General features: G+C 38.8%; 1 protein-coding gene across 2 annotated transcripts in view; it reads right to left on the bottom strand.

Moving 5' to 3' along the window:
• Positions 1–5,760: 5,760 nt before the first annotated feature.
• The window catches only part of CFAP58 (cilia and flagella associated protein 58), a 96,518-nt gene continuing 76,504 nt past the window's right edge, over positions 5,761–25,774 (bottom strand). For both annotated transcript variants that reach the window (XM_046654556.1, XM_046654557.1), the window contains exons 16-18: positions 13,796–13,915; positions 10,771–10,904; positions 5,761–7,114 (exon numbers count right to left, since the gene is read on the bottom strand). In XM_046654556.1, the coding sequence (XP_046510512.1) occupies positions 7,003–7,114; positions 10,771–10,904; positions 13,796–13,915 (366 nt within the window). In that variant the 3' untranslated portion in view covers positions 5,761–7,002. The remainder of the gene's footprint in view (positions 7,115–10,770; positions 10,905–13,795; positions 13,916–25,774) is intronic.

Below are 25,774 nucleotides of genomic sequence, written 5' to 3'. Positions count from 1 at the left end.
AAAGAAGGAAACAGCTAAAATCAATGACCTCAGGAAACTATAAGAAGAAGAGAAGAACCCAAAGTAAGTAGAAGAAAAAAAATACTAAGTATTAGAGCAGAAATCAATGAAATAAAAAACTGACAATAGAGAAAAATCAATGAAATAAAAAGTTGGTTCTTTGGAAAGATGAATAAAATTTTATTGATAAACTCCTAGCTAGACTCTCATAAAGAAAGAAAGAGAGAAGATTCAAATTCCCAACATCCAGAATGAAATAGGGAGGACCTGTACAGATTGTATCAATGGTAAGGGTAGTAAAAGAATATTTTGAACACCTTTATGTCAATAAATTCAAGTTAAATGAAATACACAAATTTCGTAAAAGATACAAATTATCAAAAGTGCCACAAGATGAAACAGAAAATCTGAATAGCCCTACATCTATTTAAAACCTTCCCACAAGAAAAATGATAATTTCAGATGGCTTTACTGGCAAATTATATCAAATATTTAAGGAAGAAACAGTACCAATCCTACACAAAGTATTTCAAGAAATAGTGGAGAAGGAGCATTTCCCAGTTCAGTTTATGAGGCCTGAAAAACCTTGATACCAAAACCAGACAAAGACATTACAAGAAAAGAAAATTACAGACCAAGAACCCACCTGAACATAGTTGTGAGAGTCCTTAACAAAATATTAGCAAATCTAATTCAACAATATATAAAAATGATAATATGTACGACCAAGTGGGGTTTACCCAAAGAATGCAAGGTTGGTTTAACTTTTGAAAATCAAAGTAATTCACCAAGTCAATACAATAAAAGAGGAAAAAATAAATGGTTATCTCAATACATGCATAAAAAGCATTGGTGAAATTCAGTATTCTGCATGATCAAAACCTGTTAGCAAACAATAAACAGAAGGGAGCCTCCTCAACCTAATGAAAGGCAAAGGCATCTGTGAACATCCTACAGCTAACATCATACTGCATGATGAAAGACTCAAACTTTTCCCCCAACATCAAGAAAAAGGCAGAGATGTTGGTCTCATTTCAATTTAACACTGTACTAGAAGTCCCCGCCAGTACAAGTATGGTGATTATGAACAAACAAAGAACCAAACAAGTAATAAAAAGCATACTGATTGGAAACAAGCAAAATTGTCTTTATTTGCAAAAAAAAAACCCCATGATTATGGTCACAGAAAATCCTATGTAATTCCAAAAAGCTGTAAAACAAATGAATTTAGCAACATCATGAGATACAAAATGCATATACAAAAATCAATTGTATTTCCACAAACTAATAACAAATGGAAAACAAAATTTAAAATACCACTTACAATGATGTCAGAAAACGCAAAATACTTAGGCATAAATTTAACAAAATATGTGCGATATCTGTACACTGAAAATTATAAAAGGTTGCTGGGAGAAATTTTAAAAGATCGAAATAAATGGGGGACATTACCATGTTCACGAGTTGAAAGCCTCAGTATTGTTAAAATGACAGTTCTCCCCAAATTGAGCTATAGATTCAATGCAATCTCAACCAAAGCCCTAACAGGCTATTTGCTAGAAACCAACAAGCTGGTTCTAAGCTCTATAGAGATATGCAAAGGACCTAGAATAACAAAAAAATAATTCTGAAGGAGAAGAAAAATGTTGAGGATCTTGCACCGTCCAATTTCAAGACTTGCTGTATAGCTATTGTTATCGTGACAGATAGACACAGAACTACAGAACAGGAGGGAGAGCTCATAAACAGAACTACTCAAATACAGTCAACTGCTTGTCTACAAATGTGCCAGGGTAATTCAATGGGAAAATGCCAGTCTTTGCAGCAAATCGTGCTGAACAACTGGATATCCACGTGGAACAAAGTGAACCTGTACTCTAACCTCATCCCATACATAAAATTAACTCTCAATGGGCCATAAATATAAACATAAAATCTAAAACTATAATAAAACTTCTAGAGAAAAACAGAGAGAAAAAATCACACCATCTTGGGATAGGCAAAAATTGCTTAGGACAAGAAAAGTACAAACCTCATAAAGAAAATAAGGATAAATTGGACCTTATTAAAATTAAAAATATTTGCTCTTCAGAATACACTGTTGAGAAAATGAAAAGGTAAGCCACAGACTGAGCAAAAAATACCTGTAATACTTATATCTGACAAAGGCTTTATATCCAGCATATACAAAGAACTTTTACAACTTAAGAAGAAGATAAAAAATGAGCAAAAGATTTGAAGACACTTCACAAAATATGACACATGAATGGCCAAAAGCACATGAAAAAAAGCTTAACATTATTAGTCATCAGGAAATACAAATTTGAACCACAATGAGATGTCACTATATATCCAATAGAATGGCTTGAAAAAGTACTGACAATACTGAATATTGACAAAGATTGGAGTAATTGGAGTTCACACACATCGTCGGTATGAATGTAAAATGGTCCAATCCGTTAGGAAAACAGTTTTGCAGTTTCTTAGCAAGTTAAATGTGCACTTACCCCTTGATCCAGCAATTCTGTTCCTCAGTATTTACCCAAGAGAAATGCTATTTGTCCACATAAAGACTTGTACGTGAAGGATCATAGCAACTTTATTCATAATAGCTAAACACTGGGAACAACCTGAATTCTCATCAACAGGCAAATCAACAAACAAATTGTGTTATGTAGATATAATGGAATATCACTCAGCAATAAATGAATGAATTACTGATATACACAACAACACGGGTGAATCTTAAAAATCATTATACTACATGAAAAAAAAGCCAGGCACAGAAGAGTACATAGTATATGATTCCATTTATGTGAAATTCTAAGAACGACAAAACTATATACAATGATGAAAAACAGACCCATCAGTGCTTAGGCTAGACGGGGGCTGGGGATATTTACTGCCAAGGGGCAGAAGGCATTTGGGGGGACGGTGATTGTGGCCGTGATTACTTGGCATACGCATTTGTCAAAACTTACCCAAACTGTACACCTAAAATACGTGCTTTTATTATATGTAAGTTATATCTCAATTATATCTTTGATTTTTAAAAACAAAATACATCTATATATACTTATTTTAAGGGTCCAGAAAGATAAACTCAAAATTATAAAACAGTAGTATTTCATAGGTGATATTAAAATTTTTACCAACCGGGAATTATAAGCACCAATCAGAACAAACACTGGGCATGAACAATCGGCACAGCCAAGCCATGTGAATGAGAAGAGCGTTAGCCCAGGAAAACAACAGTTATCAATAGATGGTGGGATTATTGACGTCCTTTTTCTTCTTTTCGCTTATCCATATTTTCTAATTTTCTATCCGTATTTTCAATCAGGTACTTTAAAATAAGGAAAAGAAACTTATTTTTAAATATAGAAAAGAAAAATGGTACCCTATTGATATCACATTACATAGTTATAAAATTCTAATGGGCCTCAAAACCCTAATGGAAATTTTAAATAATAGATATGAGAAATGGTGTACTAAAACAGCATTGAATTAGAAGTTAAAAATGGACAATGCCATAAAAATATTTCCTATCTACTACAAAGAAAATAGTGAGATATATTTTTTAACTATTTTACCATTTTAATATTTAAAAATGCCCTCCTTTTGCTCCTGTTCCAAGTAGATTTCCATATAATTGATTACATTTAAGAGAAAGCTAGTATCTTTCCTCAAATTGTCCAGTCTCTGAAATGCCATCCTGCTCAAAATTCATTTTCCAATGGGTATCTTGGCCTAGGTCAAACTTTAAAATCTGGCTGCGCAAATCAGGAAATCAAACTATAATTATCAACACTGAATAAAATTTAACAGCAAAATTACAGCCTACGACAAGGAGAATTGTGGCCGTCTTCTCTTAGCATGATTACCTCCATCTCTATGGCTTATCACAGCAACCAATCTTTGCTCTGAGCAGTTTCCCCAGAGGTAAGCACAATGAAAACCTGGCTATAAGAGCAGTCACTGAGAAGCTCTGATCAGCAAATAATGACCAGGGAATCTCCTTTATCACGTTTCTCTCTATCAATAGAGAAACCATACCGGCTCCCCATCAGTCCAGTTGAGAGTCAATGGCTGGTTTAGCAACATGACTCCTTTCTGAAACTCTGAAACCCCAGGGTAAAATGATGCTACTATACAATCTCCTAATGTTGCTTTACAATGCAGCTCAAATTTGTGATTTTAAAAGCATTTCAGCCCACGGTGAGTTCACAGTTATCTTTAATGATTTGCAAATCTCAGTGTTTTTAACAGCTCATTTTTGGACTGTGGCAATGGCGTTAACACCTGTACCTAAATAGTGATTGCTTATAATACCTTGGACCGTCAGGATGCGCCGTAAACGAGAGGCGAGGGCAGTACCTTCCACCCTTTCTAGCCTTAACTCACTCCTCCTGCATTTGAACAGAAGGACATTGAGCCTATAGAGCCGCCAGTCAGCTCCCAGAGCCCACGCCATCTTGGCTCCTGGGACCTCCGTCACCAGCAGAGCACCCTGCTCCGTTATGTGCAGAGAAATAAGAAAATGATAGCAGCTCGAGGCCACTAGGATCTTTCTCTCTGAAAGCTCTGACTTCCAAAGATGAAGGATCTGTCCCCAGATGGCAATTATAAGAAAAGTATATAGAAGTTTTCATGAGGCACACAATGTGGCATTTTTACAAGATATTCAACTATAAATTACATTACCAAATCCAGCTTCATCTGGATATTTTAGTGTCATTCACCTTCTAAATGGGGAATAGAATCACCATTATAGTTGATATAATAAAGTATTATGTAACAACTTTTATTCTGTAATTTCAAAACATTAGGTACCTTATGCAATAATAATAATGGCAGATATGTATTAAGAATTACTATGTGCCTGACATTATTCTAGGTTTACATGCACTAACTCATTTAATCCTCAAAACAACTCACTGTTACAAAGAGCCAGGATTTGAACCCAGTATCTGTCTCCATACTGGGATAGATCAAGAGTCACAGGCCCTATTTCTCTAGAGAAGTGAACCTCTTACAAAGCCGCCCAAGGACTCAGAAGGAAGTTGGCCACAGCTATACTGCAAAGTGTCCCTGAACGGACTGGGAAATCTCCAGTGTTACATACGTATCATAACTGCCTTGCCTTACCTGCAGGAGTCTTTCGTCTAAACAGGATATTGTTGGTTCTGAGGGAAGATATCATCAGTGATTTTCAAAAATGGAAATGGCCCCACTGTGATTCTTTAGGTTTAAAGTGCTCTTAGCAAATCCTCTAGGGTATATACCCATCCTCCACATCCCTGCATGGTACACCAAGAGCTGATGATGACAGCTCACCACACGGTTACCAGCTATGCTGGAGGTTGATTTCCATCTGTAGTTCTCCTGCGGGGACCACTGGGAGAAGCAGCAGAGGATGACACTGCCCGACCCATTTGCCCTGAGCCCTTAACCACTTTCACTCCCAACAGTCAGCACCTGCGGTCTCTGTCCAAGGGCCACCCCCACCTGCCAGACCCTGCTTTGCTCCCAGGTAGAGAGAACCAGAAGGATCCTTCCAGAGCAGTTCTTGGCCAATGACTAAGGGTATCAGTGATATAAATACCTCAGCTCCCTCACTCCTGACTGGGACGACTCTGAGACATGATTACATTGTCTCCAGAGCCCCCTGCAAGATCTGCCAGAGTCTCCTACCATGAAACTTGACTTGATATCGCACCCTAGCTTCATCTCCTTCCTTTCCCTATCCCACTTCTCCACTCTTACTGGATTTCCTGGAATCACTTCATAATAAATCACTTTCATGGCCATCATTGTCTTGGCTTGGCTGCTGGTGGTGAACCAAGAGGGCCAGCAGAATATGCAGCAAATCCCTCTAAAACCCCACATCTTTGTAGAATCTGAACAAGCATCTTGGGATCATTAAGTCTTCCGCTCCTCTCGTTGGAAACCTTGGTCCTATAACACAAATGGAATAATCCACTTACATTGTCCTTGCTCATCCCTGAGCTACTTACTCCCCAAAATTTTCAAAAATTACAGAGATCAAATTATTGTGAGAGAGATGGGCACAGTGTCCTTGCATAATATTACTGAAGGAACACCCTTAATGAGGGAACGCTGAACTGGTGCTCACAAAATTGTAGCTTCAACAACAAAAAAAATACAGTGGCTCAAAATGCTGGCCTGCAGCCTGGAAGCCAAACAGATTCCTCTCCTATGAAACGCCGTTCTCCAAGTGTGAGGTCTAGAAAGGATAGCCCTTCTGAGGATACTAGCCCAAACTCCTCATTTTACAGTCTTAGTTCCTCTGAATCAAATCCTCATGTTAAACATTTCTTACAGTAGTTTTAAACTTTAATTACATACTCTACCAAAGCAAAGATCAAAATCTCTACAAAGGCTCTTTTTTATTTTTTATATGAAGTATTTATTAGCATGTCTCTTTGGAATAGATTTTCATACTCCAGGCCTGAAAAGAAATTCCACATAGAAATCATTCTCAAAACACTTTTTAAATATTTGAGTTTGTCTTCCTTTCTCTTCTCATGCAATGACTTCTTAATGAGGAATAATTAAAATAGATTCTTATTAATAAGAAGGCACTGTATTTCAAAAATATTTTTTATATATAAAACCCTCAAGTGCACCAATGTTTATAATAGAGAAATTAAGATTCAAAGCTTCATCCATACAGAGATTCTAGACGTGGTGCATTTCCAATCAATCAACATGGTAGTAACCAAAGATCTGCTTCATGCAATGGGTTGGCCTAACTGAATAGATATCATTACAATCTGTTAATATCCATGTAGACCAAGGAGAATGTCATCACTGTGATATGTACATGACTATGATAGTCCTGCATTTCTTTCCATCCTGGAATCTGAGTACTGATTTCCCTAAATATCTGTGATCCAAGGGATTTGAAAGAGAGTCCTCCACAATGTTCCAGAGAGAATTTCATGAGCTGTTCAACTGGACCCAGCCAGCTGCTTTAAGTTAGGACTTCACCTTGGGTGACTTGTTGAGGGGAAATCCACCCCCAGTAAAACGAGAGCCAGTTGGTTTGACCACCGGGAAGGTGTTATCCATGGATATTCTGTCCTTGTTTCTGTAAGAGAGGAGGTGAAAGTTAGCTTCCTTAACATCTTTTTCTCTCCTAAGCTTGGTGTTCTCTAAGTTCCCAGGGTGAGTGAGCTACTGAAAACTGCTTTGATTAAAGCTTCCAGTTTTAGACAAGGTGGCTGTTTAAATCTAATTAGGTGTTTGCTGATAACACAGAGAATTAGGAAAAGACACAATTAAATGTACCTTTTTAATGTTGATGTAAATATGGATTGAAGGCCTCATTATAACTCAAGCAACTATGGACCTAAGGCTTCTGACTTGTAATCATATTCATGTTTTAGAAAACATTTGTTTAGTTCCAAAGATCAGTCAGGAGAATCTTTCTCTCGGCTCAATTATAATGACTAATTCATCATTTATCAACTTTTGTATTCCAAAGTTCAGTGGAAACTTATAAATATTTATCATCCCCACACATGGTATCTTCATCAAACTTGGACATTTATAAAATACAAATTTTCCTGTAACTTTGGTCAAGCAGCAGTTATTAGAAATAGTTTAAGATAAAAGAAAAGCTAGGACAGATAAATAAGATAGTACATTCGCTAATAGATAAAGGGAGTTCTACCCTAAAATCTGCAATGTGTCTTCTACATGGGTCTTTTTTAAATACACACACATGCACACACACACACACACACACACACACACACACAGAGGCACACACACATTCGGGTTTCCTGCAGAGGTACCTTAAATTTACACAAATTACCTATTGTATAATTAGTGGTCCTATGGAAAACATCTTTGGAATCTTTTTTAAAAAATAAAAATTAAGCAAACTGCTAAGACTAAAACCAATTCTATTTGACAACTAGAACTGATTCACCTTAGGGGAGAGAATTCCACCTTTTGGAAAAGAATCTGACTGGTCCTGCAGACTCTAGACCAGCCTGGGGGTCTGGGGCAGGAGACTCGGGGTGGGTGGGGGTGCAGGTCAGGACTGAGGTACAATCAAAATGATGTTTTAGAAAAAGGAAAGAAGGCAAAAAGTTAACAATTATATGAGTTGCTCTTTTAAAAGAGCATGTGTGGGGAGAACATCCACCAAGATTATTCTAAATTATTCCATTTGGACAGACCCTGTAGAGGTTAATCAATCCAGCTGTCTCTTAGCAGAATTGATTTCATTATTATAAAAAACCATCCTCCATAAATAGGACAAAAGCTTTAGCCTTGAGTGGATCCAGCAAAGAGGATTCCTTCAAGTACTTTGGCAACTTGTCCACTTCCTGACTGTTGTTAGATGCAGGTGGCCCCACCCCCATCCTCTCTTGCCTTAAATACCCTAAATTTTCCTCTCTGAAGGAACTTAAGCTTAATGCTTCTGGCTTTGTCTAAGCTGACTGATGGGAATAATGTCTCCTTTATATGATCTTTTTAATGTATTTATAGACCATTACAATGACTCCCTTCAGCCTTCTTCCTTCCAGCTAAACAATCTCAGCACTTCTGTTCATGCCTCGGCACATTTTCCTTCAGACGTTAGTCTTTTTTTGCTCTTCTCCTCTGAACTTATCTTTCTACCTCCAGTTGATGGATCCCCAACTAAATGGAACCACCAGTGACAGCCTAACCACGTCAGAGCGGCTACAAGTAATGAGCATTTACGGGCAAGAAGGGAACAGATAAAAGTGAAGATTCTAGAGCTGTGCTACCCAGTAAAACTTCTCACGATGAGGGAAAGCTCTCTCCAGGCTGCCCCGTGTGATGGCCAGTAGCCAGGTGTGGCTCTTAAGCACTTGAAATGTGACTGGTGCAACTAAGGAACTGAATTTTTAATTTGATTTAATTGTAATTCATTTTAATTTAAATAGCCACAGGTTGCCTAAACTGGGGGCAGTACAATCCTAGTTGATGGGCCATTGCGAAGTGCAGAACACTGTGAGGGGAATCTATAAGATCAAAGGTGACTAGGCCAAACCCCAGGGCCCAGCTCTAGAAAGATAACCAACTGTTTAGCCAAGCTTGGTTGTAACTGTGTAACAGACTAGACCATTGATCTCCAAAATGGAGTGCGTGAGGTCTAGGAGACGAGTGAGGTGACTCATTGGAGAATGGAAAGAAGAAATTAGAGTCTATTTATACTTATATCTTCAAAAATTAAAAATCTCGCTTTATTAATAATTACAAAGTGACAATTGTATTTGCATGTAATTTTTAAATTAAAATAAATTGGGGATAATAAACTATTCTAAAATAAAACTTTTACCTTAAAAAATATATGCATATATAGTGGGGGGTGTGGTGCTACAAGTTCAAAAATGTTTTACTGCTAAGGGTGTGCAATCAAAAAGCTTGAAGGCCACTGCGCTAGACACTTGCCTCACGTGGCAACTAGCCATGTTGACATTTTACAAGCACAACCTTGGTGTCCTAGAAGAAAACAACAGTGTTTCCACTCTAACATTCATTTAATTCTCATCATTAATATCAGTGGTTCTCAAACTTCAGTGTGCCTGGAAATCACTGGCAAGGCGATTAAACTGCTAATTTCTGAGGCCCATCCAGAGCCTCTGAATCCAAATACCTGGAAATGGGGCCTGCGAACCTGCATGTTTAACAAATCTCACTAGTGATTCTGAAATCAGATAGTTGCTAGACATATAGATTAAGAGAGACTCATCTAAATTAGCTATAGTTTTTAGCAGAATTTTATTCTTCCAAGGAATTGGCATCTAAATGTGGAATAAAGGAATATTCTGATTTACAAGAAGGGTAGGTTTTTACTGGTAAATGAATTTGCATCCAGTTACTTTAAATAGCTGTTGGCCACTAATGAATCATAGGCAGATGCATTCAAACCCTCTTTAACCACGTCCCTGAAATGCCCATGGGGATGAAATACCAAACGATGTTCAATGCATAATGTGAGCCACTACAGAATTAACTGGATGATTTGGGCAATGCACACAGCCAAAACAAGGTTCAAACCTACTGACTCATTTGGGCCCATTCTCTCACCGTACGATTAGGCAAATTCTGATAACAAAGTGAAGAGAACATTTACTCTTTGACATATAGGTATGAAACTCAAAATGTTAACTTGACATCTGCATTATCATCTCCTAGAAGAACAAGAGCTCACAGCCATACCCCACAGCAGATACCAAAGTCAGTTACTAGACACAGAGATGGTTCAGAGATAGTGTATCTAAAACAAAGGTGAAAATTCTGCATGAACTGCTCATAATTACAGTGGTACAGCTCTATTATTAGAAAGAACAACTTTACCAAGCCTAGACCCCTTAGCAAAATTACCTGTGGTTTTAAATGTGAATATGCTTCAGCCTGCACAAAGCTGATTGTGAACCTCATTTGCAAACATAGTTATGGCATGATTATCTCCAAACCATGGGAAAAAAATCACCTGATATTTCTTCTGCTCCATGTTGGGTCCACCAGTGGACAAATATTAATGGATCCCTCTTAGGTCCTAAGGAGGGTCCTCAGTGTCACATGAGACACCCATTGCACTCTGATACGGACCCAGTGAGAGAGCTGTAGAATATCATTTGTTCACCCTGTGACTTGGTTTACCCTCATGAAATCTGTGACTCTATGACTATTCACCAAATATTTTCCTATCAGCAGGTAATAGGCACAATAAAATTAGAAGAACATTTGACTAATTCTTACTTCTGAATGTGTTCTCTACGTTTCTGAGCGAGGTATTTCTTCTTTAACTCTAGCAGTTCATTGGTAAGTTTCTCAATCTCATACTTATATTCTTGGCTCTGTGATTCATACATATTCAATTCTGAAGACAAAACCTAGTGTGGGAAAGAAAGCAGCGTCAACAGAAGATACAATGTGAGACAATATCCTTTTCCGAAAAATCTTTTAATCTGCTGCCGTTTACCTCAGTGGGACTGGAGGTACAAAACCATCCCCAAGTTTGAGGTCTACCCAGTCAATCTACACACTTCTACCAACTCAAGGCCTGTATCTGGGTAGAAAAGTGGACTGAGAGCTGAGGACTCATAATCCAGGGACAAACTTAAATGAAATCTCAACTCCTGGTTAAGGGAGAACTGCAGGCAACATTCAACAGGCTCACAAATGAGTGGTGTAATGTGTTTCAAGGAACATTGTGAGCAGAGACAGAAAAACTCCCAGACATACAGCGTAAAATTGCTTTTAAAGCTTTTTTTAAAAGCATTCAAGAAAGATACCACTAGAGAAGATTACGGCCACTAGCTGAAGATTACGGCAAAAATTATTCTAGAATCATCCTGCCACCACCACTACTAACTAGGCATTCAATTTATGTGTTTTCCAAGGTAGCTCTTGTACTGAATGTCTGTCACCTCTGGATTGTATTCTTTGGGACTATTCACACTTTCTCTCTGTATCCCGGCACTGGGACACTTACCTCTAAGAAGCAGGGAGCTCTGACACATGCACATGGGGGGGACTGGAATTGGCCACCCCAAAATATGTCTCTTTGGCATGAGGATTATTTGGGGCTGGTTACTTTTAATAAACTGCAGACAGGAAAGGAACTCTGAGAAGCAGGGTTTACTTACCCTTTGTTAAGAAACATTTACATTATAAAGAAAATCTCCATCTGCAAAGGTGTCTCCCTCTCTGTACCAGAAAGAAGGAGGATGACCTTATCTCTAGAAACTCTTATCAATACAGAAGGCAAGGACTTAAATCTGCCTAATAATCTTATTCCTGTTTACTGTGCTTGTCTGGTAACCTCCTGTAACTGACTCCCCCCACCCCCAACATCCTCCTTTGTCTTTAGCTGAAGATGATATTTAAGGTGGGGGCTTTGGCCATTTTGGTGAGTTGCTCAGGTTGCCTGAGCCTCTCCCATGTATACATGTTGTAAAGCTTTGTTTGATTTTCTCCTGTTATTCTGTCTCATGTGAATTTAATTTGTTCTCTGGCCAGTAGAACCCAGAGTGGGTAGAGGAAATGTCTTCCTCCCCTACACACAGGAGAGTCTAATGCATGTGAGGGTCTGTCCTAAGAAAGCAGATTATCTGCCCTTCCATTGTGGTGTCAGGCTGGCCAAGAAGAGTGGGAATTGACTCATCTGAACAGAACATGGAAAGCACACCAAAGGCAGGGGCACTCCCCACAAAAACCGAGGGGAGAAAAGGAAGGTAAGGGGCATGCAGTAAACTCCATTTGTTTTCCTCTCCCTTGCTATTTTAAAATTTTTCATGGGGGGAGGTCTTTGTCTTTTGAGTGTTTATCTGCTTCTGAACTCTTTCCTCTTAATTGCTGTGAAAACGATTCTATGTTATCACGAGTTAAAGAATATGATTTTCATGTTGGAAGAAAACCTGTCTTGATAGTTAAACTCTTGGGGACAAAGACTCTGTTTCCAAACAATGAATACAGAATTTCCTAAGAGTCCAGATAATAAGGACAAACTGGTGGACAGGCTCTCGGCCTCACCCATCTCTGAACCTCTTTCACCTGGGGTCATGTTTCATTCAGAGCAAAACTCTGGATTTCCTGAGATAAAGGGTTAAAGTAACAAAAGGCTGCTGTGAGCCATTGAATGCAACCCAGCCCTGTGTGTGGCTCTCTGACCACAGTGCAAAGACAGATGCATGCCCTTCTAATCTACACTCACCCCTGAGAAAAAGAGAAAATAAGTTTTTACTTTGTTTGAAATATTCGATTGTTTAAAGGGATGAAAATAATCAAAAGATTATGCCTCACGCAAAACTCAAATTATGTCTCAGGATACTCATGTGACATGAACACTCAGAGTGATAAGTTGAAAACGAACATTCTAATTAGACTTCTATTTCATCTGCTTTTTTTAAGTAAAAGGATGCGATTTTACAACGTTCTATCCATAAGAGGATTAGTGCCATATTAGTAGCGTGGCCTCTTTTTTACCCCAGGCAGAAAGGCACCGATTATTACCCTCATTGCACAGGTAAATGCTGGAATTCAGCTGGCATGTGCTACATTCTATGCGCGTGTGTGTATAAGACTAACCTGACCTGCCAAGAATACCTAAGTCCTCACTTAGGAGTTAAAGCTCAAAATACAGCGGGAACACACAGTTTTTGAGAAAACTTTAAAAAGGCACATGTACTAGTAAAATATTCCCTCTCCTTAACTGAGCTTGTTATGTTACTTAGAAGAGAATTTATGCTAATAGAATTCCTGCATGATTTTATTTCCCTTTCACGGCTGTTTACTTGACAGATGGTCATGGAGCCAGGCCCTGGGGGCTGAGGAGTAGCCTGTGCTTTGTGTACATTTATTTCAGGTGGAATGGAATAGCGAAAACCTGATCCAGCACAGTAGTCTGCTACAGTGGGCAATGTTGTTAAAATATTTCCTCTGCTCTTCCCCACCATCCAAGTTCTCTAAATCACCTTGAGATCATCCATCATCCCCCCAAATTTCCACTCCATTGCCATCACCCTCTCCTCAACTCTTTCCTCATTTGCTCACCTCCTTCTTTCAGGAAATGGAGACTCGTGGGGTCTTTTCGTCTAGGAGCAGAGGGGTAGCTCTGAGACCTCCCCTGCTCCTCCCGGGACTGGAGTGCTAAAAAGCTGACCTCGGTGGATTATGGCATTTGGGAGCCTGCCTCATTGTGCCGAGGTAGTGGACTTGTCCAGGTGTGTTCCCCAGCATGTGGCCATCCTTTGGCCAGCAAAGAACGGAGGCCACCACTTACTTTAAGCTGCTTGGTCTTCTCCCGCAGCGTGTGGCGGTAGATCTGCAGCTGCTCCGCCGCCTCCGGCCCAGGCTGCCGGGCCAGGATGTGCTTTAGTTCCACATACAGCTTCTCCTTTTCCTGGTGGAGAGCAGAACCACAAGCGGAGATAAACAACCCCATCAAGACAAGGGAAGTGCCTTTCACAGCATGGTCAGGATGATTTGGGACCATTCTAAGTTACGCCATAGCTCCACACTGATTGCATTCACCTATAGACTCAATCAATCATACACCAAACTGACCCTGATCAAGGGCCTAGGATGTGCCCAGCACCTGGATACAAATAATAAGATAAATGAGGAAGAGAAAGTCCCTCTCTACCTAAACTTATAATCACATAACTGAGAGACAAGGGCAATGATGGAAGATCTTCACAAAGTGTTGAGGCCAGGAAAAGCAGGGAGGGACTAACTCCGGTTGGAAGAGTTAGGGGGAGATGTCACAAAAATGTCATTTGAAGTGTCCCTTGAAGAATGAACAGGAGTTTTCTCCAAGCAGAGAGAGAAAAGAAGAGCTTTTCAGGCTGAGGTTCAGTGATAGGACAGGGCAGTGGTAGGTCCAGTTCAGCAGGTGCATAGGGCAGGAGGAGGGAGAAACAGAGAGAAAGGCTGGCCTCACAGGTGGGGACCAGACTGTGTGTGTCACACAGGACGTGGTTTGGGACCACATCCTTTAGGAAATGGGGAGCCAAGGATGAGCCACGCCAGGATTTCTCTTTGGAGGAGTAACTCCAGCAGGAAAGCAGAGAATAGAGTGAGGAGACTGTTTGGGACATCAGTATTTGCAGAAGATGAAGAAAGCAGGAAATAGGGCAACTAGAATAGAAAGTAGGTAGGTGTGAAGATATTCTTGAGGTAGAATCAGTGGGATTTGGTGAATGATCAGATAAGTGAAGAAGGAAGGAGCAGGAGCCAAGATGACTCCAAAGTCTCTAACATGGATGAGTGGGGCTGGAGGGTGATGGTAACAGAGGCAGGGAGGCTAGGAGAAGGTGTGGGCTGAGGGGGAAAAGAATTGTTACTGCATTCTCTTCCGGTAATCACTGGGTTCTGGATACATTGAGCTTGAGGCCCTGTGGCTTATCTAGAAGAGGAGTTGAAAATATAGCCCCAGAGTTGAGAACTAAGGAGCAAGTTGGAGCCAGAGGTGGGTCAATGAGAGTGGATCCATCAACCAGGGATGGCTCACAGGGTGGGCCAGGACAACCAGATCTTTGGGAGAACCAGCATATAAAGAGTGGGTAAGTAAGAAAGCCCCAGAAAAGGAGAATGAGGGAGAGTAATTGAACGTCTCCAAAGGCAAGAAAGGCAGACGTTTCAAAGGGGAGGAATGATTTGAGCAGTCAGGACATCAAATGGGGTAAAGAGAAGAAAGAGGAGAGGGACTGAAAATGGCCTTTGGGTGGGCTGTTAGGTCAGCACCAGTGACCTCAGGAAGGCTGCAGTAATATTTTGGGAGCAAAAGTCACAGAGGTTGAAGAAAAAACAAGAAGAAGGAAGTAAAGAAAGTGAGTCTTTTAAGAAATACGACATGGGAAAAGGAGAGATCTGGAAATGGTTTGAGGGAAGATGTAAAAATCCAGGAAAATTAGGATATGCAAATTTGTAGAACTAAAAGAAAGGACCTCCCAGGAACCCAAAGCAAATCATAATTCTGTAACTTAAATTAACCAATAAACACTATGGAATTCCCATTTGGATCCTGAAGTTTAATTGCTTGTAATGTGTTTTCAGATCCTTGAACTGAAGGTATTACACACCAGCAAAGATTTATTTCTAAAGCATCTCAATTCTACATTCTCATTTCTCTAAACTGCAATAATTTGAACAAACATTGATAAAGACTAGTGTGTCTGCTCATTTGCCTCTGTACATATTTATTTCCTTAAGGTAATTGTGTTAAAGAAAAAAATACAAGTAAAAGCCCTCTCATTAAATGAAACACCCAGTCAAATGGAAACTAATTTTTATCCAAAGCTAAGTATTCTTAGCATTGTCATCCAATAATCTATTTTTGCCAGAGAACATAAAAGTCATAAATAGAATAGGTAAAAGAAAATTCATTCACTAGTCACTGTTACCATTTGTTTTAGCTTTTCCTTTTCCCTGACCAAATTATAGGAACTTTATTACAAATAACATGGCTCTACTTTCAAAAGAGTGTATGCAACTTAAAAATTGGTTGGGTGGAGAAAGCTTCTGAAGAAACACATATCAAAATAATTTTCACCATTTAAGAAATAATTCCAGAAATGACAAAGGAACCCAAAAGCCCACGCGAAAGAAGAAAACTTGAACAAATAGAATTACAAAGTGGTGATTTTCCTTTGCTGTACAACACTTCCTGTCACACCTTCCAATAAAATCTTCCCAGTAAATGGATATAGCAAGCAATGAGAAAGATATCAGGAGGTGAGTTTATTTTCTATAGCCACTTAACGCCTGCTCTGTTGGAAAAATAGCACTTCTGCCAAGGCTTCAAGATTCAATTTGGAGAGGGTAATAAATATGTGGAGAAGCCCATGAAATTGTTTTGTCGTTTCTTTCAGTTTACCTTTCTCTGCACCAGAATATGAGGAGACTTGAAAAGTAAAGAATCCCACAATGATGAGGGGGAAGCAATTTGTTTTGGGACATAATAATGTCTTAAACTGAGAAGACCATCTTAGTCCAAGAACCTTCCAGTGTTTCACAGGCGGACTTCTTTTCAGTTGCTCCTGGTAGGGATGGAGGAAAGAGACACGGAGAAGAAAGGCTGGAGGAAGTAAACATTGTTACCTCACCTCATAGGTGAGAATCCCAAGGTCAACAGGAATGAATAGTGTGTCCAAAGTGTGACAAGACAAAAATCTAGTCGTGGTATACTCGAGTCACTTTTCCCATGCAACACCTCCTCTGGGGCTTGAATTCATTTTACAGCCCAGAAAGAATCTGGATCAAATTGAGCTATATAATTCCTAAGGCTATGTGACAACATCAATAGAAGAATGGAACCAGAAGGTGAAATCAGGTTTATAGCCAGGTTAGAGGGTGTTAGAGGCAAGAGCATGACTCGGCTCCCCCATCTCCTGGCCTACGCCATCCAGATGAGCCCCCTACGCATGTCCTCTAACAAGGCGTGCAATCTGTATATACAGAGTGAACGATGTTGCCATTTATCCTGTCTTTTTCTATCACTTCCTGGTTTTTTCTCAAGGCTGTAAAATGAATTGAAATGGGTTTATTCCAAAGGATAAACTGAGCGACTGAACAGTGAGGGCCCACAAGTGTGGAGAGAAAAGTGAAGAAACTGAGTGAATTACCATTAAAACTGTTGGAGCAGTCAAAGTCAAAAAGCTCTGAGAGTTAAATAATCCAGGACAAGTGATGCATGTGTGTTCATGGTGGGTGGAAAGAATACCAAATGAAACTCCAGGGACTAAGAGAGTGGAAGTACGAATAGCAGGGGGAGAGAGGATGGGGGTAGTGGTTGAAATGCACTGCCAGGATTCAACATGCATGAATTTTGCTCTGTGCTCACAACGGAAAACCTAACTGAAACAACCAAAGTGAAGGCTGGTCAGCATTAACATTCTAGCTGTGTGTATCATACAGATTTGTATTTTGAGAGAACGTGCTAGTAATTTAGATAAATATGGAGTGTTTGATGGATTGACGGTCTTAAGTACGATTGTTTTTCAATTTATTTCTCTCCTAACCCTCTACAAGGGCCAACCAAGCTCTTCAAACATTGTGCAATGGTGTGTATAATAACCCCATTTAGAGACAAAGCGTGCAATTCTATTATAAAGAGAATCTATCTTATGCAACAGAGACTCATTAGCTGTCCGATGTATATTGTCTCCATAAGCCAGCAGTGGCAGAACCAGCTGCCTTGTAATATACATGCTGTCCTTCTTCATTAAGCCACATCCATTTCTTTTCAAACTAAGTCAATTAATTTGTCACCGGGTTAGAAGCACCATATGTCACTGAAACATCAGAAGAAAATCATAAATAGTGTATTATTTCCCCACCAACAAGAGATTGCATCCTCAGGTTGGCATTTCTTTATTTATTCAGACTTTGTTCATGACATACATCAATACTACTTTGTAGCATGCCTCACTCTTTAAATTATTTTATGAATAGCTATACTGGGAAGAAGCTAGACTATTAACACCAAGAAACTAGCTTTTTCTTGGTCTGAGCTTGTCTTGCAAGCATTAACAATACTGCGTCCATTCTTGAAATGATGTTCTCTTGCTAGACATCCCATTCTCTCAGCTGGACAAACTGTCAGCCGTGGTTATGGATTCTTTTGCTGCAAGAGTCTCTGCCAAGTTACGCTGGATAATAGCACAGCTTATTGTCAATATCGGCTGAGTACAGTGGTAAGAAATTAATTACAGTATTAGCTTCAAATAATGCTGTCATTACATGGTGACAGTTTGTAACCCCGTATTGGAAACTCCAGATATGGAATCACTCACACTTCAGGTATTTGTATTTTCTGTGACAATAAATTAAAAGTCTACATTCTGAACAGTCTATGCAAATGAGAGTCAGTGCTATTCTGGGTACAATTCAGAGGAAAAAACTGAGTTGCTCACCGAACTCCTTTCCCCACTGAGCTACAATTTTATATTCACTGTCAGTTTATATTCCCTGTCTTTTGCTTTGCATCTTCAGCTGAAAACAGAAGGTAGTTCACATTCAGTGTGCACCTTAACACTTCTTCCTCCTCAGCTCGCCTACTCAAGGCAATAACTGACTAAGAGGAACTAATTTATTCTGCCTTAATCTGAATCTGTGTTTGGCAAATGCCAGTGTATTGATCCTGCTCAGCCTGGATTCATGAACTTGCTTGGGCGAGCGTTGGGAATAACTGCCTCACCCCGTGAACTGGAGAACTCATGTGAAACAGGCAGCTTTCGTGCTGATCCAAAGACACAAGCTTATCTAGACCCACCAGGGTGAGAGGCACCCACTCAGAAGGTTGGATACCATGTTCTCCAAGGAAACAGACTCTGTCTTGTCTTCAACTCCAGCTCACCCAATGGGTTCAAGATGAAGCTGATTTTAAAAAACCAAAAATCCCATAACCACTACTTCTGAGAGAGTCTACTTCACAGAATATATGGAAAATGTCTTTTCCAAAATGTCAACAGATACCATTTCTGTTACTTGGAGTTTTTAATTGTTATGAAACCATTCTTTCTCTCCCATTGAATTATGAGCCTTTAAGGTCAGAACCATGATGGATCTTTCTATACGTCCCTTGTACCTGCTATTGTGCTCTACTCATTCTAGGTGCTCAGTAATTTTGTTGCTTGCAATTATATTGTCAGCAAATTCTGCCATCATATTTAAATAGTACACATCAATAGAGATAATATATATCTATGTTGAGAACTTTTGCTTGAATTAGACCATTGGGTAACATCTTCCGGTTAGCAGAGCTTGTATAATTCACCCTAGTGAGCTAGTACTATAAGTTTCCTAACTTTGAGCTAAACTTTTTTGTCATGTGTATTGTGTATAACTCAGGAAATCTCCTGATGTACAACCTTGACCTCTTAGTTAAGTGTGTATAGTGGTTTTCTGGTAGTGCAAGTAGTTTCAAGTACTTTTTTTAATTCCTAAGACTTGCAAATGTATTCAAATAAGTTGACTCTGAAAACTCTACCTGTATGAGCATGTACATACTGATACATGTACGTATGAAAATGCAAGCCTAACTCTTAAACTGTAGTCCTCAACTAAATAATGTGTTGACTTTATAAACAGCCTCCTTAAACACGGAAATTCTAATTGCACACATAGCTCTTTTCTACAATTAAAAAAAATACAATACATTTTTGCCTGTTTGCTTGGTTTCAGTCCTTTTTTCATCCTTCCACCCCCATCCATTACTCTGAACAAAAGACTAAAGCCAGATTTAGAATTTTAAGCAAAATTGCCTCCCTCCTTCTATAAAGGCAATTCCAGAACACTGCCTAATTTATCTAGAAATGCCTGTTTTCATTAGTAGGAAAATAAATTAGAAACTCTGTAAACATATTACATTCCTATCTAGCTTTAGAAAAGGAAAAAGAAATGGCTGATACCTTGGAGCTTTCTCGTTTATTAGCTTTATAACAAAAATGTCAGCTAAACTGAGCACTGGACCTGTCTTGTTTATGATGTCATGAAGTAGTAAAGCCCCCTAGAGAGAATGAGAGATGCTAGATTTGGGGATGAAACAGAATTACACAGCTGGGTTCCTTACAAGCAGGGAACTACTTGGTTCCACAGTGCTTCTTGGCTTTGGTTGTAGATGATTAAGCGTCTTATGAGGCATACGAGAAATTTGCATGCACTAACCTTCACCATTTTTGTAACAATACAAAAAATGCTTCTGGTGCTTTCTGATATGAGCAACACAAACTTTTTCTGAGAGCTCTTTTTGCAAGGGATTTTATTTCCAAATGCAGATGTATGTTTGTGAAATCCTCTACAAAGTATGTAATTGTCTAGACCAGCCTGAACATCATTACCAAGACTATTGGAATGTTTTGCCTTTAAATGTTCCCTAGCAACTTAATGTATGTGAAGAATTTGCACATATTAAATAACTGTAGCGTTAACTTTTCTTAAAGCCAGTAATGAAACAAGTCTAGAAAACTTCAAGTCAACTAAGATTTTCTTTAGTACCAGTACTATGCATATTATTGTGCTAGTTTCATGCAAAGATAAGTAAGGTCCAAACTTCAAGAAGCTTACTATTCAGTTGAGGAAAAACAAATAACTAAGCCACAAAACAAAACAGAATAACGTCAAGTCAAAGAGGTGTTATGAGCAGTGTGTGGCGTGTGGGTAGATTCAAAGGTAGAGATGATATCCACTTGGTGGACCAGAGAGAGGGAAATAGTTCAGATGGATCTTGGTGTGAGTAGTAGCAGCAGCAATAATATTTGTACTCATGAATTAGAGAAGGGCCTCACGATCAAAGCACAAATTTAGTAGATAAAGCCACTTGAAGTCAATCCACTTAAAATGTAACCAGTTTTCATAAGAAATAGCAAGGAAAGAGTTTGAATGAGATTTTTTTCCTTGAAAAATTATCTAAAACTCATAAAAAGAAGTTTCGTTTGTCTTAAAATTTAAAAATTTACATTTCAACTTTAATAATAACTTAATGGAACAAATAATCACTTTAAAAGATTGGGTTTTTTGACATAACTAACAACATTATATCAGAGTGTGATTTGACTTCCTTCATATACCTGACTTCCACAGTACCACTTTTTCATAAATTTTTAGCACATGTAACTATAAAACATAGCAATAAAATGAATGCTTATGGTGAATCCATCCCCAACTTATGAAATAGAACATTACCAAATGCCGAGAATCTGTGTATTCTCTTCTCCCTCTCATCCCTTTGTCTACACAACCGCTCCCATCAGCCAAGGTGAGCACCATTCTGAATCCTGTTATTATCATTCACTAGATTTTTTCATAGTTTTATCATACATCTACTATTTAATTTTGCTTTGCTTTGAGCTTTATAAAAATATAACTGAGTGTTCCCAGTTTTCTTTGATGTGCTTGTTTTACTCAACATGATAGTTCTAAGATTTATTAATGTTGTTGTGTGTTTCTGTTCATGTAGCTCATTTGATATTCCATTGGGTGAGAATTCCACAATGTACCCATCCTCCTGTGGTGGGCATTTGGGTTGTTTCCAGGGTTTTGTTTCTATCAGCAACGTTGCTATGAACATCCTTGCACATGTTCCCTAGTTCACAAGGACAAGTCTTCCCAGCATGTGGACCTAGAAGTGGAAATGCTGCATCTTAAAGGTATATGAATGTTCAACTTTGTAAGATGATGCGAAATTATTTTCCAAAGTGTTTAATAAAAATCCCCGCTGATCTGCATCCTTGTCATTGCCTGATGCTGTCAGGCTTTCCTAAGCAGAGTATCCAGCTAAGCCACAGCCAAACTCCTGACCCACTGAAATTATGAGATAATGTGCATTGTTTTAAGCTGCTAAATTGGTGTTAATTTATAACAGAGCAATAGATAACTAATACAGAAATCTAACCTTGTGTCCCTCTAGAAATAGTAAAATAGTATCTCAATGTGGTTGTATATTTAATTTCCCTGTTTATTAAATAAGGTTAGGCATTTTTTTTTTAAAGTTTATTCATCATTGTGTTCCCTCTTCTGAGAAATGCCTGTGCACATTGTTTTTCTATTTCCCTTCTGAGTTTTCTTTTTCTTATTGATTTGTAATTCTTTATATATTCAGGATGGATAAAGATTTATAAAGTTTGTGCCTCACTTTCTTTATGACTTCTTTTGAGGAACAGACATTCTTAATTTTAATGTAGTAAGATTTATTCATAATTTCTTTTATGGTTAATGCTTTTTGTATCTTAGTTAAGTACTCTGACCAATTATTTTTAAAAGACTTCCTTTAGCAGGAATATTCAAAAGCTTCATTAATTTCTCCCAAATCCTCTCTTAATCCTTTGATATTTAAAACATTCTTTTTTGAGATACCTGTACTTGCACTCATTCAGTTTTCTCTTTTTCCACCAGATGCTGATTTGTCATTGCTTTTGCATATGACTCCAGCATTTTCCTAATATCACTTGCATTGACTTGCATGACTTCTTTTGCAAAGTTTACAATTTTACTTTGCAATTGCTTTGCATTGTATTTCCATCTCCTGTTGCGTATTAATAATACCGGACAATCCTACTGAGAAAGAGAAACCAACGATGTCAAGATGGGCAGGAGGTAGTTACATGATGCTGGGAGGGATGTCTGAGCAGTTAGTAGTTAATAAATGGCAAGCTCATTAGGGAATATTTTTATGTTATGACAACACTTACTTTCCTGCACAATCGCACAATTTGGGAGAATTAGACAAAGAATACTGGAAAAGAGTAATAGCAGCAGCAGCAGCTCTCATTTCTAGAACAGGTAGTATGGACGTGCCAGGCATGATGCTAAGCTCAACACACGTGTTACTTCAATAACTCATCAGAGCATACCAGAGAAATGATTGTTATTATCCCTGTTTTCCAGATGAGGACATTGAGACTGAGAAGTGCCAGTGATTTCCCCAAATGAAACAACTAGAAAGTGGTAGAACCAAGATTTGAACCTATATAAAATAGAACATTTCAAAGATTGAGATAAAAATGTATATGTGTGTGTGTGTGTGTGTGTGTGTATATATATATATATATATATATCTCCAGCCTTGCTCTTAAGGACTGCACATATTGCTTCTTATAGTAGGTGGAGAGTAAAAGAGGAGAAAAATGCAAACAAGGGTGTAAAGGCAAGGAAGCAGCCAGTAAGCCTGCAGGATGTGCAAGGGAGGTTGTAAGGGACTGTCCTACTAGACCTGAAAGAAGGACTATATGTATCTTGAATGACAGGCAGATGAGTTTGCTTTCAACTTGATAGAAGGTAGGAAATCATTGAAGGTTTCTTGGTGGATAATATATTATTATTATCTTAACAATATTAATATATGATTGTGTATTGTATACGTGTACTACTCTAATAAACTATTTACATTATAATACACATATAAAATAGAACATTTTTAAGGAATGAGATAAAAATACATACATATGTAGAAATTCTAATATTTTCTTCCAACACTCAGTAGATTATCTTAAGGGATTCACTTTGGAGAACATTGGTCTAAGATAACAGAAATGAGGATCTGAATCAGGATAGTGGCTGGGGAAAAAAATATAAAGGTAGAAACAGAAGCGAGAGCATGTGGAGATGGAATTCACATGACTCAGCAACTGACATGGTGACAGGAGGATGGAGGAGTCAGAAGTGACTCTGGTATTTCAAGCCTCTGGGCTCCTGGAAAAGCTGCCACACCATGAACATACATACCCAGGGAAGCCAGGGGAGGAGCTGGCTTCAGGAAGAAGACGATGAGTTCAATTTTAAGGAGTCAATAGGACATCCTTTTGACAAACAAGTATTAAGAAATATGAACCCAGAATGCAAGAGAGCTTAGGTTAGCAGCCAGGACTATATCTACAGAAAGGTGAAAATTGAAGTCTTAATAAAGACCAAGATCCTTGAGGGAGAAAGCAATAAAAGCAGTGTTCAAGGATGTGCCATAGAGGATAGTTAACATTTAGGGAATAAGAGAAGGAGGAAAAGAGAGCCAAGAATAAGAGAGAAGAAACAGTCAGTGGGAGAGGAGAATCAGCAAACTTCTGAGCCCTGAAAGATAAAGCAGGGGGAAGGTGTAGTGTGTTTGATAGGATCAAGTGTGGCTGAGGTCAAAAACAACAAGGGTTGCAATCAGCCCACTGGAAGTGATTACTCATCTATTTAAACATACATTCATTCAACCATTCCTTCACCCAACCATTCATCCATCTATCTATTCAAGAGGTGCTGATGGGTGCGCCAGGCACTATGCTACACTCTGGCATCATCGTCTCTGTTGTCATGGTTGTTCTCATCATCACCAGCTACCAGTTATTAAGCAACTACTATATGCCAGTCACTTTTCATAAATTATATCCAATCCTTATAACAATTCTATAAATCAGTGGATATTTTCATTTTATAGATGAGGAAATAGAGTAAGTAACTTGACTAAGGTCACTAGTGCTAGAGCTGTAAAGCAAACGCAATTCCAAAAGACCAAGTTCCTACTTGTAGATTGTGTGGTTCTCAAGGAATTTATAGTCCAATGAGACAGACAGACAAGTGATTCAATGATATGTTGTGATAAGAGTGATTCTAGACAAGCACAGATATGCTACAAGAATCAGAGAAGGGACAATCCTGAAAAGAAAGGCTCCTGAGAGTCCAACATTAATAATGGTCCATCACTTTCCAAGGGCTCAAGGGGTTCATCTACAAAGGCCGCCTGGCTGGGTCCATACATTTCCTTCCCCTGGACCTCTCCCTCTAGGACCCTTGATTCCTGGTTATTTGTCCCGTGTGGGTGAACTAGGCTGCATGAATGTTGGAGTTCTAGAAAGAGATAGCCTAGGGGCATGCTTCAATCAAATGCATATTACTTGGTCCTAAAAGGGGCTCCTTCCTCAGGCTCTGCCTAAATTGTCTAACTTAGAAGGAAACCTCAAGGCCTCTTATACTTTTCTCCCTAAAGCCAGGGTCAAGAGTCATACCAGACATTGAACTCCCAGCTTCCTCTCACCAAGCTGCCACTGAGGTAGGAAACTCAAGGGAAATTCTAGAATCAGAAATGATTAATTAGGCCTATAATAGAAATGATCCCTTGGGGATTAATAGGAAAAGGCAAGATGATTCCAATTACTCATAAAATGATAATTATAATAATAGTTAACATCTATTGAACACATACCACAAGCTCTGAAAACAAGTTTATAGATATCCATGTAATCCTTACACATCAACTCCATTTCACAGATGAAGAAACTGAGGCTCCACAAAGCTAAGTAACTTGCCCACAATCATACATCTACAAATTGCATAGTCAGGATTCTAACCCAGGCCACTGTCACTCCAAGCCTGGACCAGCACACTCTTGGCTTCTTCAGATCCATTGCCAAGTACCCTCTCTCTACCATTCTTAGTTGCCAGCCAAACCAGGAAGATGGCCAAGGTAGTGAGGGATCAGAAGAACAGAGCAGCTGTGTAACTGTACATTGAAAATGACAGCTGCATAAAGAAAGGACCTTACACAACCAAGTTATCAAAACTTGCAATGGGGCCAATGAAAGGCTGCTCAGGGAAATCTCACTAACTTGGAAAATTTTTTGGAATAGTATATAGTATAAATTAAATTTTAAAACAAGAAATACTCTGATGGAATTACATACTCAAGTTGAAATAATTCCAAGTAATTTGGATTCTGTGATTAAATCCTTAAAAGCTTCCAAGCAACGATAGGACCATGACATCACAAGATGGGCTCAGAGCA

The sequence above is a fragment of the Equus quagga genome, chromosome 2, assembly GCF_021613505.1.
Source record: "Equus quagga isolate Etosha38 chromosome 2, UCLA_HA_Equagga_1.0, whole genome shotgun sequence".
Lineage (NCBI taxonomy): Eukaryota > Metazoa > Chordata > Mammalia > Perissodactyla > Equidae > Equus > Equus quagga.
This window is presented reverse-complemented; position numbering and strand designations above follow the sequence as displayed.